At 43.3% G+C, this 14,335-nt stretch overlaps 1 protein-coding gene across 2 annotated transcripts in view; it reads left to right on the plus strand.

Annotated features, from left to right (window-relative positions):
• Positions 1-14,110, plus strand: part of LOC122559556 (rho GTPase-activating protein 8-like) — a 102,190-nt gene extending 88,080 nt beyond the window's left edge. For both annotated transcript variants that reach the window (XM_043709222.1, XM_043709223.1), the window contains exons 12-13: positions 8,435-8,538; positions 12,740-14,110. In XM_043709222.1, coding sequence (XP_043565157.1) covers positions 8,435-8,538; positions 12,740-12,937 — 302 coding nt within the window. In that variant the 3' untranslated portion in view covers positions 12,938-14,110. The remainder of the gene's footprint in view (positions 1-8,434; positions 8,539-12,739) is intronic.
• Positions 14,111-14,335: the final 225 nt, after the last annotated feature.

Here is a 14,335-nt window from a genome sequence, read left to right on the forward strand (position 1 = left end):
ATGTTGTGAAACTTGAAAGGGTTCAGAAAAGATTTACAATGATGTTGTCAGAGTTGGAGGATTTGAGCTATAGGGTGAGGCTAAACAGGCTGGGGCTGTTTTCCCTGGAGCGTCGGAGGCTGAGGGGTGACCTTATAGAAGTTTACAAAATTTAGAGGGTCATGGATAGGATATATAGACAAAGTCTGTTCCCTGGGGTTGGGGAGTCCAGAACTAGAGGGCATAGGATTGGGGTGAGAGGGGAAAAATATAAAAAAGACCTAAGGGGCAATGTTTTCACGCAGAGGGTGGTACATGTATGGAATGAGCTGGCAGAGGAAGTGGTGGAGGCTTGTACACTTGCAACATTTAAGAGGCATTTGGATGGGTATATGAATTGGAAGGGTTTGGAGGGATATGGGCCAGATGCTGGCAGGTGGGACTAAATTGGGTTGGGATATCTGGTCGGCATGGATGGGTTGGACCGAAGGATCTGTTTCTGTGCTGTACATCTCTATGACTATTTCCTGGCTCCCCATTTCTCATTTCCCCAACTTTGTTCTCCAAGGTGCCAATGTTCACTCTGGCATCTTTCTTCCTTTTTAAAAGATTTAAAGAAGCTCTTACTATCTGTTTTGGTATTACTTGTTAGTTTGCTTTCAGATTTAACTTTCTCCCTATACTTTTGGACATTGTTTGTTAGCTTTTAATACTTGCCCAATCCTCTGATTTACCACTAATCTTTGTCGTTGCAAGCATATTTAAGTAAAGGGCTGTCATCTTTAACTTTTTATAATTTTTTTTCATCCTTTACTCTAGTTGCTGCTTTCTTTTAATGTGTGTACAATTTTTTCCCTTCCGTTTCCTCTGGGTACTCTATTGAAACAGTTGCCCTGCAGTGCTACCATATCCTTTTGTTTCCTAAGCAAACGTAGCCTCCTTCCTGAAGCCTTCGATTGCTCTCAATAGTTTAAAGAGGCTCTTCTGTCGATGGAGGGAGGGCTTATAAAATGTTAGGGCTGTGGCCTGCGGTCTGTCAACTCGCCCGCTTTGACCAGTCTTTGAGCCGAAGCAGTGGAATGGCATCGGGCAATGGGGTACCCTTGTCCCCATTTGAAGCCCTTAGTGCCCCATCCTGCCCCTGTGGTTATGTACCTGCAGCAAGAGGAGGCCCACTCCAGGGGAACATGTCTGGCAAGAGTGTGACATGGGGAAGAGGGTAAAAATTTCCTGTGCAAGCAGCATGGGCTGTAAACTCTCCCATCAGAAAGATCCTGCTGCTCGTTCTTGGGCTGGGATTATATGGTATGATTCCACTACCTATCTATCACACACTGCAGTTAAAAATATTCCCTGGTCCAAATGAATCCCAGTCAAGATTAGAGTGGTGCTGGAAAAGCACAGCAGGTCAGGCAGTATCTGAGGAGCAGGAAAATCAATGTTTTGGGCAAAGGCCCTTCATCAGGAAATGGTGGGACTTTGCCTGATGAAGGGCTTTTGCCCAATACGTCGATTTTCCTGCTCCTCTGATGCTGCCTGATCTACTGGGCTTTTCCAGCACCATTCTAATCTTGACTGTAATCTCCAGCATCTGCACCTCCGCCCAAATGAATCCCACTGTAGTGTACGTTTTGTCACATTTAGAGAGAGAGAGAGAAGCTTTTTATTTGTCATTTCCACCATATGCAACTGATACAGTAAAAACAAGACAGCATTCCTCCTGGACCAAGGGTGCTACGTGGACGACACAAACTACACAATTGTACATGGCATAAACTGCATTAGAAGTGCAAAACACACAAGTTACAGTATAATAGAAAAATGATGCATAATAGACATTTTTCTAGCAGCAATTTGAAGTCATGCAAAGAATTTCAGATGGAAACAGTCCAATCATACTGTGTTAAGGAGCCTGACTTGGGGAAGAAACTGTTGCACAGTCTGGCTGTGAGAGATAGAATACTCCGGTATCTTCTGCCAGATGGCAGGAGGGAGAAAAGTTTGAGTGAGGGGAGTGTGGGGTCTTCCACAATGCTGTTAGCCTTTCAGATGCAGCATGTGGTGTAAGCATCCGTAATGGAGGGAAGAGAGACCCTGGTGATCCTCTCAGCTGTCCTCACTATCTGTTGTAGGGTCTCACAATCCGAGACAGTGCAATTCTCGAACCATGCAGTGATGTTACAACTCTCAATGAACCCTCTGTATAATGTGATGAGGATGGGGGGGTGGGGTGGAGGTGGAGATGGAGATGGAGATAGGCTTTCCTCAACCTGAACAGCAAGTAGAGACACTACTGGGCTTTCCTGGCTATGGAGCTGGTGTTGTGGGTCTAGGTGAGATTCTCCGCCAGGTGTACGCCAAGAAATTTGATGCTCTTCATCATCTCCACAGGGGAGCCATCAATGTTCAGCGGAGAGTGGTCGCTCTGTGCCCTCCTGAAGTCAGCAACCATCTCTTTTTGCTTTGTCCACGTTCAGAGGCAGGTTGTTGGCTCTGCACCAGTCCGTTAGCCCCTGCACCTCCTCTCTGTATGATGACTTGTGTTTCCTGATGATGAGACCCACTATAGTCATATCATCAGTGAACTTGATGATGTGATTCGACCTGTGCATTGCTGCCCGGGGGGGGGGGGGGGGTGCTCAGTGCCGTGGTGTTCATGCTGTTGCCAATCCGGACTGACTGAGGTCTCCTAGTCAGGGAGTCCAAGATCCAGTTACTTAGGTATTTAGACTCAGCAGACTTAGCTTTCCAATCAGGTGCTGAGGAACGGTAGTGTTAAATACAGAACTGAAGTCTATGAACTGAAGTCTGACGTAGGTGTCCTCCACCTCCAGGTAGGTGAGGGCCAGATGGAGGGTGTGGAAATGGCACCATCTGTTGAGCAGTTGGGTTGATACATGAACTGCAGGGTGTCCAGTGAGGGGGCAGCAGGGTTTTAATATGCCTCATCATGGGCCTCTGGAAGCACTTCATGGTGATGGGTGTACGTACAGCAGGGAGTAGTCATTGAGACAGGATGCTGAAGGCTTCTTTGGGACGGGGATGATGGTAGCGGCCTTGAAGCACATTGGAACCATGGTACAGCTCAGGGAGATGTTGAAGATGTCCGTGAGAACGTCTGTCAGAGCATCCTCTAAGCAGTTTGTCAGGGATGTTTTCTGGTCCAGCTGCCTTCTGTGGTTGACTCTGCATAGAGGTTTTCCTCATTGTTGGCCATGGTAGGACACAATACCTGGTCATTGGGAGGGGGTGGGGGGGCAGGTTTCCTCGTTGCCACATCATTCCATGCTTCAAACCGTGCAGAGAAGTTGTTCGACTCATTCGGGAGGGAGGCATCACCAGCACAAGCAGGCGATGCTGTCCTGTGGTTGGTGATGGTCTGGATGCCCTTCCACATGCTCCGCGTAAACGCTGCTGTCCTGAAAGTGGCTGTGTATTCTCTGTGCGTGTGCACGCTTTGCCTCTTTGATGGCCCGGGTGAGGTTGGCCCTTATGTCTCTGATGCAGGCCCTGTTGTGTTTCTTGTCTCAGCATTTTGCTTCATAGCATGGGATTTGCGTCTTGAATCAGTAGTTGTCTCCCTCACAATGTCAGCTGGTACTGATGTGAAAAATTCATTATCATGCTCCTTAACATTGATAACCTCTGTGTTTTCCTTCATGTTTTCTGTCTTTAACTGTGTGTTGATTTTTCATGGTCACACCATGGTAGGAATAATGCACACAACTGGGGAAAAGAAAGTACTTGAGTCTGTTCTGAGCTCACTTTGTTTGGACAGTTGCTACGCAACTGAAGCCCCGTTATAGTGTACAGTGAGTAGAATTGAGGTCTGTGTATAATGTGTTACCTGTGGTTCTGTACCCTCTTCAGTACATGCTGATTTAATGAACTATTTTATATAACATTCCCACAGTTTCAGGACTTGGAGAAATTCATTACAAAAATTCATGAAATAAACAAAATCCTGCCACAGATAATTATCTCTCTGTACCCTCTCCCAGCACCCTACAGTGATGTCTCAAAATAGCTTCTTTTGGAAATCCTTGATGTATATCAGAACTTGCCCACTAGTGACAGCCATTAGTTTTATGAACAGAACCCTGTATACATCAATGCTATCATCTACGTATTGTTAATACTTATATAATTGTGTGGAAAACGTGACGATCCAACTGTATCTTGTACTCTAGGAACTTTCGGTTCCTCTGATATGGAGCAACATTGTGTCACAATCCTGTTAGGGTCTCTTAATGTTTGTAAAAGAAGTCTGAATACACAGCAATTACCTGACAGATCTACACTACAGATCAGTAGTGTACGGGGCGGCACGGTGGCATGGGGCGGCATGGTGGCACAGTGGTTAGCACTGCTGCCTCACAGCGCCAGAGACCTGGGTTCAATTCCCGCCTCAGGCGACTGACTGTGCAACGTTTGCACGTTCTCCCCGTGTCTGCGTGGGTTTCCTCCGGGTGCTCCGGTTTCCTCCCACAGTCCAAAGATATGCAGGGTCAGGTGAATTGGCCATACTAAATTTCCCGTAGTGTTAGGTAAGGTGTAAATGTAGGGGTATGGGTGGGTTTCGCTTCGGCGGGTCAGTGTGGACTTGTTGGGCCGAAGGGCCTGTTTCCACACTGTAATCTAATCTAAAATCTAATCTAATCTAAAATTTCATGTTTTGAACACACCAAACATTACCATTTATATGATGAGAACTGAAACAAAACAAACCATTAACTTCACATGATAGTTTTATGAAATTATGTCATAAAGCCAGTTTTATTCTTTCCCCAAGAGTTCCCTTAACTTGTGAAATTTTAAAGACCTTTTGGGCTGGTCCCAGAAATTAAAAAAAGGCAACAGCACCTCTGGAATTTCCTGAGGTACAAATTATACAGCAATTCACTTTTGGCTTAGTGATTCTCCAATATCTTATAAAGACCTCATGACTTGATCTCTTCAGCTCCATGCGCAGGCTGTAGACAGTTTTGTCCATTCCCCCCTGATGGTTCCTTTACTGAGTTGCAGGCTGGAGCAAATCTTCCAACTGCTCTTCCCTTACAAAGCCCAGGCAAAACTATTTGCTTATGTCAGCAAACACACTAATTCATTAAGCAAAACCCAGATATACTCTCTCCTTGAAGTGGCATGCTTTCAGATGATTCAAACAAAAATGCCAACAAATTATTTTACCTCCAGCACAACTGGTTGATTCTGCAACCAATGTGAATAATTTCTGTTGCTCATAGATTTTTTACAACTCGTCCAGACTCCCTGGTTCCTTCACAAACTTCAGAAAATTAATTATTCATCGATTGTGTTTCATTTACTTCGAAGTTAGTTTCACCAGTTTCCCATTTGTATAGTTAAAACTTTATAATAGCGTTTTGTTTTTAATTTTTAAAACTTATGAATGATGAACTAAATATTCACAACATGGAGTGGTGAGTGCGTGGAATGTACTGCCAGTGATGGTAGTAGAAGTCAGGTACATTAGGGACATTTAAGCGACTCTTGCACAGCGACATGGAAGGGTTATTTAGGTTAGTCTGATCTTACAGTAGGTTTAAAGGCCGGCACAACATCAAGGGCTGAAGAGCCTGTACTGTACTGTTCTGTGTTCTAACATGTGCATGATCTGACATGCAATTCCAGACATATGCAGGTACTAGAATTTAGAGCTAGCTCTAATCAGTTGAAATGTAACAAGCATGTTATCTTTACATCATGACTAGATAATAAACCTTCCAGTGTTGGTACAGGTTTTGCTCCTTTCAGTTATCTCACAAAAAGAACTAATGGTTTTCTCTGAGTAATCTGCAAGGTTAAAGTGGTGAGGAGTAATGTTTCTGGTGCAGTGTGAAATATAAGCTGAATCTGCTATTGTAGAGATAAATGCATGAAAAATGGGTATTACAATAAGGCGCAATAGGTTGCTTAGTTTTTGTGCAAGGGCTGAGGGATATCTTGTAGGTTCAGCCTTACAGTTAGTGTTCCGCAGAGACACCACTAATGAGCTGTCACCTTGGCTGATATCAACAACTTGTAATGAATGAACCCAGATCAAAGCTGTTGGAGTTGCAGTAAGTTAGTACTTTTGCATCACCAAACAAATTTGTAACAATTGCCATTCAATCCGTAATTTGTCCTCGGCTTCAAAAGTAGCTGATAATTGCAAAAGCAGTTTTTTTTTTGGCCTGTATTGGTTTCATTATATTTCAACAGATTGACAATGTAGACTTTCCTATGTCCTGGTGTGTCTACTCTAAGCGTGCAAATCAAAAAGGACCCTTTTACATTTCTGCCCTGTGCTATACTTTGTACTAGTGGCTTGTTCAGCTGTGAAGGTTGCTAGAGTGGGTGAAAGGTAACAAATTTGTTGGGAATGCCATTTTGAGAAGTGGATATTTATGCATGGACCTTAATGCTGATATCGCCTCAAACTGCTGGTAAACAATCTACAGGTCAAACATGAAGAGGTCAACTTACTTCGAGGAGCACTGAAACTCTCTAACTGTTGAGTACTGAAGGGCTGACAGGGGCTGTATACCAGCCACCATTGTCAGGACTGACTGTGCCTAATTGTATCCCAATGTGAAGCCTTTCCTTCAGGAGATGTAGGAAATAAATGGGGGTATTACAATCAATTACAGCTACAGTCGGAATTTTCACAATGCTCTTGTGTGCTGTATACAGAATCTCTGAAAGTGATGTTCATTTTTATTCCAAGAAAAACTAAAGTCTCTTCTCAAGTGAGAGAAGAGGAGACTGCAATATTTGAATTCTGCGTCCCTGAGTTCAGAAGTAGAAAAAATGAACTTTTTTGATCACTGCTAGGTAATCCCTGTCCAAATTGTACATGCTAATTTAGTAAATCTGGATATGATGCCCAGAAGTTTATTGTGCGAGTCACAACTGATCAGCTAAAGGACAGCTCACTGGATGACGTAGCACAAAAGATTCTGCTGTCGACAAGGAGAGAGAGAGTGAAGGAGCATACAAAGACCAGAGCTCGACGGCCAGGGAAAAGACACTCTTTATATACTTGGCTGAAAATCAGACAATTATGGAGATAGAGGGTACATTCTGCAACATATTTTGAACAGAATGCTCCCGCTAATAAAATGCTAAACCCACTGTCTTCATGCAAGGGTCCACTTTCTGTGCTGTAACCCCCCTCCAGATTTCCTTAAATAAATGCCAGCACCATAGCTCCTCAAAAACTGCTCAACTGGTAAAGTGAGAGCCCCAGGGCTCTATAGTCTGTGGCACTGGCTGTGAAGATCCTTTTAATTCATAGAATTCATAAAATCCCTACAGTGTGGAAACAGGCCATTTAGCCCAACGCGTCCACATTGACCATTCGAAGAGCCTCCTACCCAGACCCACCCCCCCCCTATTACTTTGCATTTCCCCTGACTGGCACTATGAGGCAGCGTTGCTAACCACTGAGGCTCCGTGCTTCATTTTAAATATTTTAAAGCTGCAGACGTTTGGCTGATAGTTTTCACTTGTTTTTAAACTATAAAATAACTTTATGTCAAATGGGTCATAATGAGATTGGTTAATGCGGATCAGTCAGCAGGAAATCTGTGCTATTAAAGCGATTAAACTGTTCTCATTAAAAGAAAACTGCCAAAATTGCTCTGCTTCATCACTCTATATACAGAACTATTCTTTCTGATGGTGCAAGCAGAGGTATCTATATATGTGCTGATGAGAATGAAATGATCATTGCATTTGCATAACAATTGGATACAGTTAGGAAGAATGCCTGGGGGCCGAGGGTAAAAGCTGTGTTGTACACTCAAAGGCAAAGTCCAAGATAATCTTTTATTGTGAGAGACAATGTGGGGTGGGAATCTTTTGATCTGTTGGTAATTTAGTAAGATAATATAAAAATGGCATTAACTGTCACTTATGAAGTTTCAAGATTGACCTACTTCCTACTTTTACCACTGTTAAAGGTTATGGAGCTAACTACGCAGTGAATAGAGCAAAGAGCTTTCTCTGTGAGACTGACAAGCTTGGGAAGACTTTTATCAGTGAAACTAAATAAGTTCAGCCATGGCCACTGAGAGAGTGCTTCTGCTGCTTGGCAGCTGATGGCCAGTGTGTAGTAAGGTACTTCACACACGTATCATGTCACCACCAGCTTCCTTCTCCTCAGCCAGGTGCACCTTCACTTGGCTAGAATGAGGCAGAACCTCAACACAGGGCCTACAGACAAAGGATCACCTTTAAGGCTGTATCTGAGCACCAGTACATCAGCATCTCAGACTGTCACACCAGGTTACTGTAGATAATCTGCAGCCTCCTGGTACAGGACCAACTCCCTCGTGGTACAAGTGGGCACATATTGTTAGCAGCTGACAATGTACATGTCACTGCTGTTTTTGTTTATGCAGTTGACTTGAGCTTTAACTGATGCGTTCACTTTTAAAACAATTCTTTCTAGGTGTTGAAAGCAGTCTACGAGTAACTCGATGCAAACAAATAATACAAAAACTTCCAGAACACAACTACATTGTGGCAAAATACCTGATATGCTTTCTTAACATGGTGAGTATTGAAAAAGAAACTGTGCACTGCTCTATGTGTCATTTGTAAAGATTGATATTTGGTTGGTTGTTATATGTATGTGGTTCCATAAGTACAGTGATATGCAGTGGAGTAGAGCAGCTTAAATCAGATTTGTAAAGAAGCATTTGCACAAACCTGGTGAGCTAACACAATGTTGAAAGGGTGTTCTCCAACAGCCAAAGGGAAGTGGGCACTGTACCACTTTGTGCTGCACCTTGATCATTCTCCCTCCCTCACCCCCCTCAGGCTTTCTCAGTGTTTATTTTTGTTAGACCACTGTTCCTTTGCATTAGGCAATCTTTTCTTAAAACAAAACATATTCAAATTGCCAGGGCTTGCATATCAGCCTGGATGGTAGATGGCTGTGGCCCATTCAAACTGCGATGGAATTGGGTCTGGTCCCTTTCTCTGAAGGCCAGATGTACGATTTTCAGCAGAGGTCACCAGATGGCAATCTGACTAACTCCACCCCTCTCTCACACAGAAATATTACGTCAGGGAATTCAGCACAAGTTGGGGTTGACATCTGCAGCCTTCAGTATCTGTAGGCCTTTGGTGGATGCGTAACCCTTGCACAGTTGTGCAGTGTGGAGGTGCTGTTTGAGGCATTGCTGGTCTGTGAGATGGAGGAGCTAACATGGTATACACCTATCATTAGACAAATCACTGAAATGCCCAAGATTAATGGCTATTTATGTTCATGGAAAGGCAGTTCTGAAACAGAATTCTAGTTCTTTGGCCTATTGATTTGAAGCAGAGATTCTGATGGTGATACTAATACTTTAAACTGGGAAAACAGTTGAAATTGTTACTGAATTTTGTACTGTTCTGAATTAATTGCCTGCAGCCCCTCAAGCTGAAACTGCTAGTTGCTTTAGTCTTTCAAATCCCAATACAGTATTTGGCTTCCTGGGTGCACATAAAGGCCCATTACTTAATTCACTCATGATGGTTACATTTCCAAAGACAGCCACGATGTGGAGGAGCTGCTGTTGGACTGGGGTGGACAAGGTCAGAAATCACACGACACTAGGTTATAGTCCAACAGGTTTATTTGAAAGCACAAGCTTTGGAACACTCCTCCTTCAACAGGTGAAGATTTCACCTGATGAAGAGGCAGCACTCCGAAAGCTTATGATTTCAGATAAATCTGTTGGAAGATGATCAGTTGTCATGTGACCTCTGACCTGTTCAGATGGGGTGAGACATTTTTCTTTTTTCTGGGACTTGTTCATCTTTGGAATGCTGCTTCCGCCATCTTTTCATAAAGGAAGTCTTTGATTGTCTTCTGCTCCTTTGCTTGCTAACAATGTATTCCGTTCCATGTTAAAAATATTCTGTGCTAGGTGGAAACATAGGGTTGGAGGTTACAGTAGGATCAGCCATAACCTTCTCAAATGGCAGTGCAGCGTGAGGGGTGAAATGGCCTGTTCTTGCTCACTGATTTTATGTAAACTGCTTGTTTTAAAAATGCGGTCATCCTTCAACAATCCTTGGTTTTTAAACCAGCTCCTTTTGCATTTCAGTCTGCAATCAGACAGACAGAAAAATGAAAAGATACCATCTTTATACTCTTTGGTATAAATTCTTGAAGTAGTTGATTTTTGTTGGCCTGAGAAACACTTGAGCAACATGCAATGGCATTCCATTTTTCAAAGACCTGGCAGGCCCCATCAGTTCACACCATTCATTTTTGGAAAGTGTTTGTATATTTGGAAACATTTCTTTCACTATGGTTCAATGCTTAATGAGACAGTGAGGCAGACCTTGTTCCTCTGGTGTATAATGAGATTTTTGGCTGTTATCACTGTGCCAGTCTGGGCCATGACGTGTCAATATGAATTTTCAAAAGTCCATTTGTCCTGTGTACTGGTGTGTGTGTGTTTCCATGTCACAGGGCAGCATTTGTTGCCTATCTTAATTGCTCTTCAGAATGGGAGGTGAGCTGCCTTCTTCAATCGCTACAGTCCACATGGTATAGGTACACCCCCACAATAATCTTTGGAAGGAAGTTCCAGGTTTTTAATGCAGTAACAGTAAAGAAACAAAAATATAGTTCCAAGTCAGCATGGAGTGTGCCTTAGAGGGGAACTTGGAGGTAGTGGTGTTCCCATGTACCTGCTGCCCTTGATAGAGGTGTCGATTTCAAAAGTGTTGTCAAAGGAAGCTTGGCGAGCTGCTGCAGCATCTTTGATAGATGGTTGAAACTGCTGGTGCTGTGATGCCATCAGTGATGCAGGGAGTGAATGTTTAAGATGCTGGATGAGGCGCCAGTCAAACAGGCTACTTTATCCATGATGGTGTTGAGCTGCTTGAGTGCTACTGGAGTTGAACCAGATAAGTGGGGAGTATCCCATCACAATCCTGACTTGTGCCCTGTTAATTGTGCAAAGGCTATGGAAAGTCAGGAAGTTACCCATTTCAGAATTCCTAAGTCTCTGACCTGCTGTGTGGTTGTATATTTATAGGATTGGTCCAATTCTGGTCAATGGTAACACCCCAGATTATTGATGGGAAGGGATTCAGTGATGGGTTTTCCAGTGAACATCAAGGAGGCAAGATAAGATTCTCACTTGTTGGAGTTGGTCATTATCTGGCATTCATGTGATCCAAGTGTTTATGGCACCTTGTCTGCCTATGCCTGAATATGGTTCAGGTCTCTCTGCATATAGACATAGGCTGCTTCTGTATCTGAGGAGCTGCAGAATACTGCGGGACATTGTGCACCTAGGAGAAAGTGAGGACTGCAGATGCTGAGATCAGTAGAGTGTGGTGCTGGAACAACACAGCCGGACAGGCAGCATCTGAGGAGCAGGAGAATTGATATTTCAGAGATAAAGGTGGAGCGGATAGATGGGAAAAGTGAAGGACAGGTCAAGAGGGTGGTGCCAAGTTGGAGGCTTGGGACTGGGATAATGTGGGAGGAGGGGAAATGGGAAAACCGGTGAAATCCATATTAATCCTGTGTGGTTGCGGGGCCCCAAGGCAGAATATGAGGCATTCTTCCTCCATGCATCGGGTGGTTAGGGTTTAGTGATGGAGGAGGCCCAGGACCTGCATGTCCTTGGTGGAGTAGCAGGGGGAGTTGAAGTGTTCAGCCACAGGGCAGTGGGGTTGGTTGGTGCGGGTGTCCCAGAGATGTTCTCTGACACGATCCGCAAGTTGGTGTCCTGTCTCCCCAATGTAGAGGAGACCACATCGGGTGCAGTGGATACAATAGGTGACATTGGTGGAGGTACAGGTAAATTTGTGTCAGATGTGGATAGATTCTTTGGGGCCTTGGATGGAGGCGAGGGGGAAATTGTGGGCGCAGGTTTTGCACTTCTTGCGGTGGCAGGAAGTGGGGCGTGGGCTGGTGGAGGTGTGAATCTGACAAGGGTGTCACGGAGGGAATGGTCTCACCGAAATGCTGATAAGGGTGGGGAGGGAAATGTATCCCTAGTGGTGGGGTCTGTTTGTAGGTGGTGGAAGTGGCGGAGGATGATGCATTGTATCCAGAGGTTGATGGGGTGGTAGGTGAGGACCAGGAGGATTCTGTCCTTGTTGCATTGGGAGGGGTGGGGTTAAAGGTGTGGGAAGTGGAGGACATGCGCTGGAGGGCATTGTCAACCGTGTGGGAGGGAAAATTGCAGTTCGTATCTTGTGATGGAAGGAAGCAGCAGCTTGGTGATGGTTGGGCCTCGGAGATTACTCTGAGGAACTCCTGCAGAGATGTCCTGGGGCTGAGGTGATTGACCTCTGACAATGGCAGCCATCTTTCTTTGTATGAGGCATGACTCCAACCAATGGAGAACTTCTCTTTCCTTTGGAAAATTGCCATTTTGCATTAAGGTAAATTTGATGTCTGTAAGTAAGATGTGGGCGCTGTAAGACAGTCTTGAAAGTGAATAATGGGACTCTCAAAATCAAAAATGATAGCAATGAAGTATATGTCAAAATCTACCCTTGTTTATTCCCTAACCTATTGTCTTTTCAAAAGCACCAATAATGCCAGATTATCCCAGATTACATTGAATCTCCACCCACTCCATATTGAGCTGCTCTGAGGATACCATCTTTGCCCCATACTCCTGCCAGAACAATAATTAGACTAGAACCATAACAACTCTTAACTAAATCTGTAGATAAATTTTGCATTGATATATTGCAAAAATCTAATAAAGTCCATTGTGTCTTATAGGTATCGCAGGAAAGTATCTTCAATAAAATGAACCCATCAAACCTGGCATGTGTCTTTGGAGTGAACCTGATCTGGCCCACGAATGGACCTGCAACGTTGCATGCTCTAACTCCAATAAACATGTTTACTGAGCTACTGATTGAGTACTACAACCAGGTCTTCACCTCTAGGATTTTGCCTAATGAGGTGCTGCCATAAACACTATTACAAACACTGCACCTCACCTCAAAGTCAACTGATCTTAATGGGTACCCATGTTATTGATAGAACAGGCAACAGCAGTTATCTGTTCTGTATTCTGTTACATAAACCACAGAGCCTGATCGAATGGTTCTCACATTTTGATGCTTGAATTTTGTTTGTCTCTTGCTTCTTCACCGTCTTTATATCAGTAAGTGATAAAATGTTGTTCCAACTGGCTAGTTAAAAGTCATTCAAATCCTCTTCAAATTATCTGTATAAAACATGAAAACTAAAGCAAAAAAATCAGCGTTTTTGTTTATTATGCAGTAAAACCGTTTAGAAATGTAGTAGACTTTTGATATGCCTGTTACTTTGTCCTTTTGTTGATCTAGTTTTGCCTTTACAGTAGGGGAGGTGCAGATTTGTCCTTTGCCTGCTGAACTATGGGTGTGTAATGCAAGGATTAAACAAGAAAATGATGATATTTCTTAGTATTCAACATTTGCGAAAAATCTGCAATTTCTCATGTGTTGTCCAGATAGAATCTTAGTGTGACTCGCGCATTTGTGCCATAAAGTAGTATTAATCTTCTGTTGCACATAGTTGTTAAGGGCTGTGAAATGAATGTTTTCCTTTCCAATCATGTAAAAGCGAAGTATCTAACAAGAGTAAATAAGGCCAAATGTATTTAATGTCACTCGCGTTTGAGGGCAGATTGTGGGAAAACTGGCTTCCCAAGGTCAGGAAATGGTCATACTATATCGTGCCTGCAACAAGTGTACGGAAACTGGTGATGGATCTGTCAAAGAAAAGCAGAAAGCTTCAACACAAAACATTTCTTCCCCTGTCCTAGTTTTACCTTACGTTCTGCTTGGGAATCCTCATTCTGAGTTCTCAGTGAACATTAATGCTGAAATATGAAGACTTTAAAATTTAAGATCTTGAAACATTAGCAGCCGAGGTGAGAACATTAAGGTTTCTTTCACATCAGACTGTTCCAGGTGTCAGTGTAAAGACTCTTAACTCTGCACACTGGGTTTGCTCCAGTCTGAGGTGCTGGCTGAAAGGAGACTAGCCCACTTGTGCCACAAATTGACAATGTGTATTTAACAGGGAAGGAAGTTTTTTTTTATTATCCACTATGTATTTATATTTTTGTTAATTTAATAAAATGTGACATTGACTCCATTGTCTGGTTTTGTAACTATTATTTTTATACAAGAAAAAAAATGTATCTTTCTGTTCTGATTGTGATTCTGCCCAGGGTTTGTGGTGGTTATTGTTGCTGTGGTGATCATGGCTGCTGGTTTAATAACAGTGGGGATGAAATCTGTTTGACAGCATTCTTTTTAGCACGTAGCTGTCTCACACTTCAATGAAAGTGTAGTTCATTAAATCAACACAAATAAACCA

Source organism: Chiloscyllium plagiosum, chromosome 19 (assembly GCF_004010195.1).
Source record: "Chiloscyllium plagiosum isolate BGI_BamShark_2017 chromosome 19, ASM401019v2, whole genome shotgun sequence".
Taxonomy (NCBI): Eukaryota; Metazoa; Chordata; class Chondrichthyes; order Orectolobiformes; family Hemiscylliidae; genus Chiloscyllium; species Chiloscyllium plagiosum.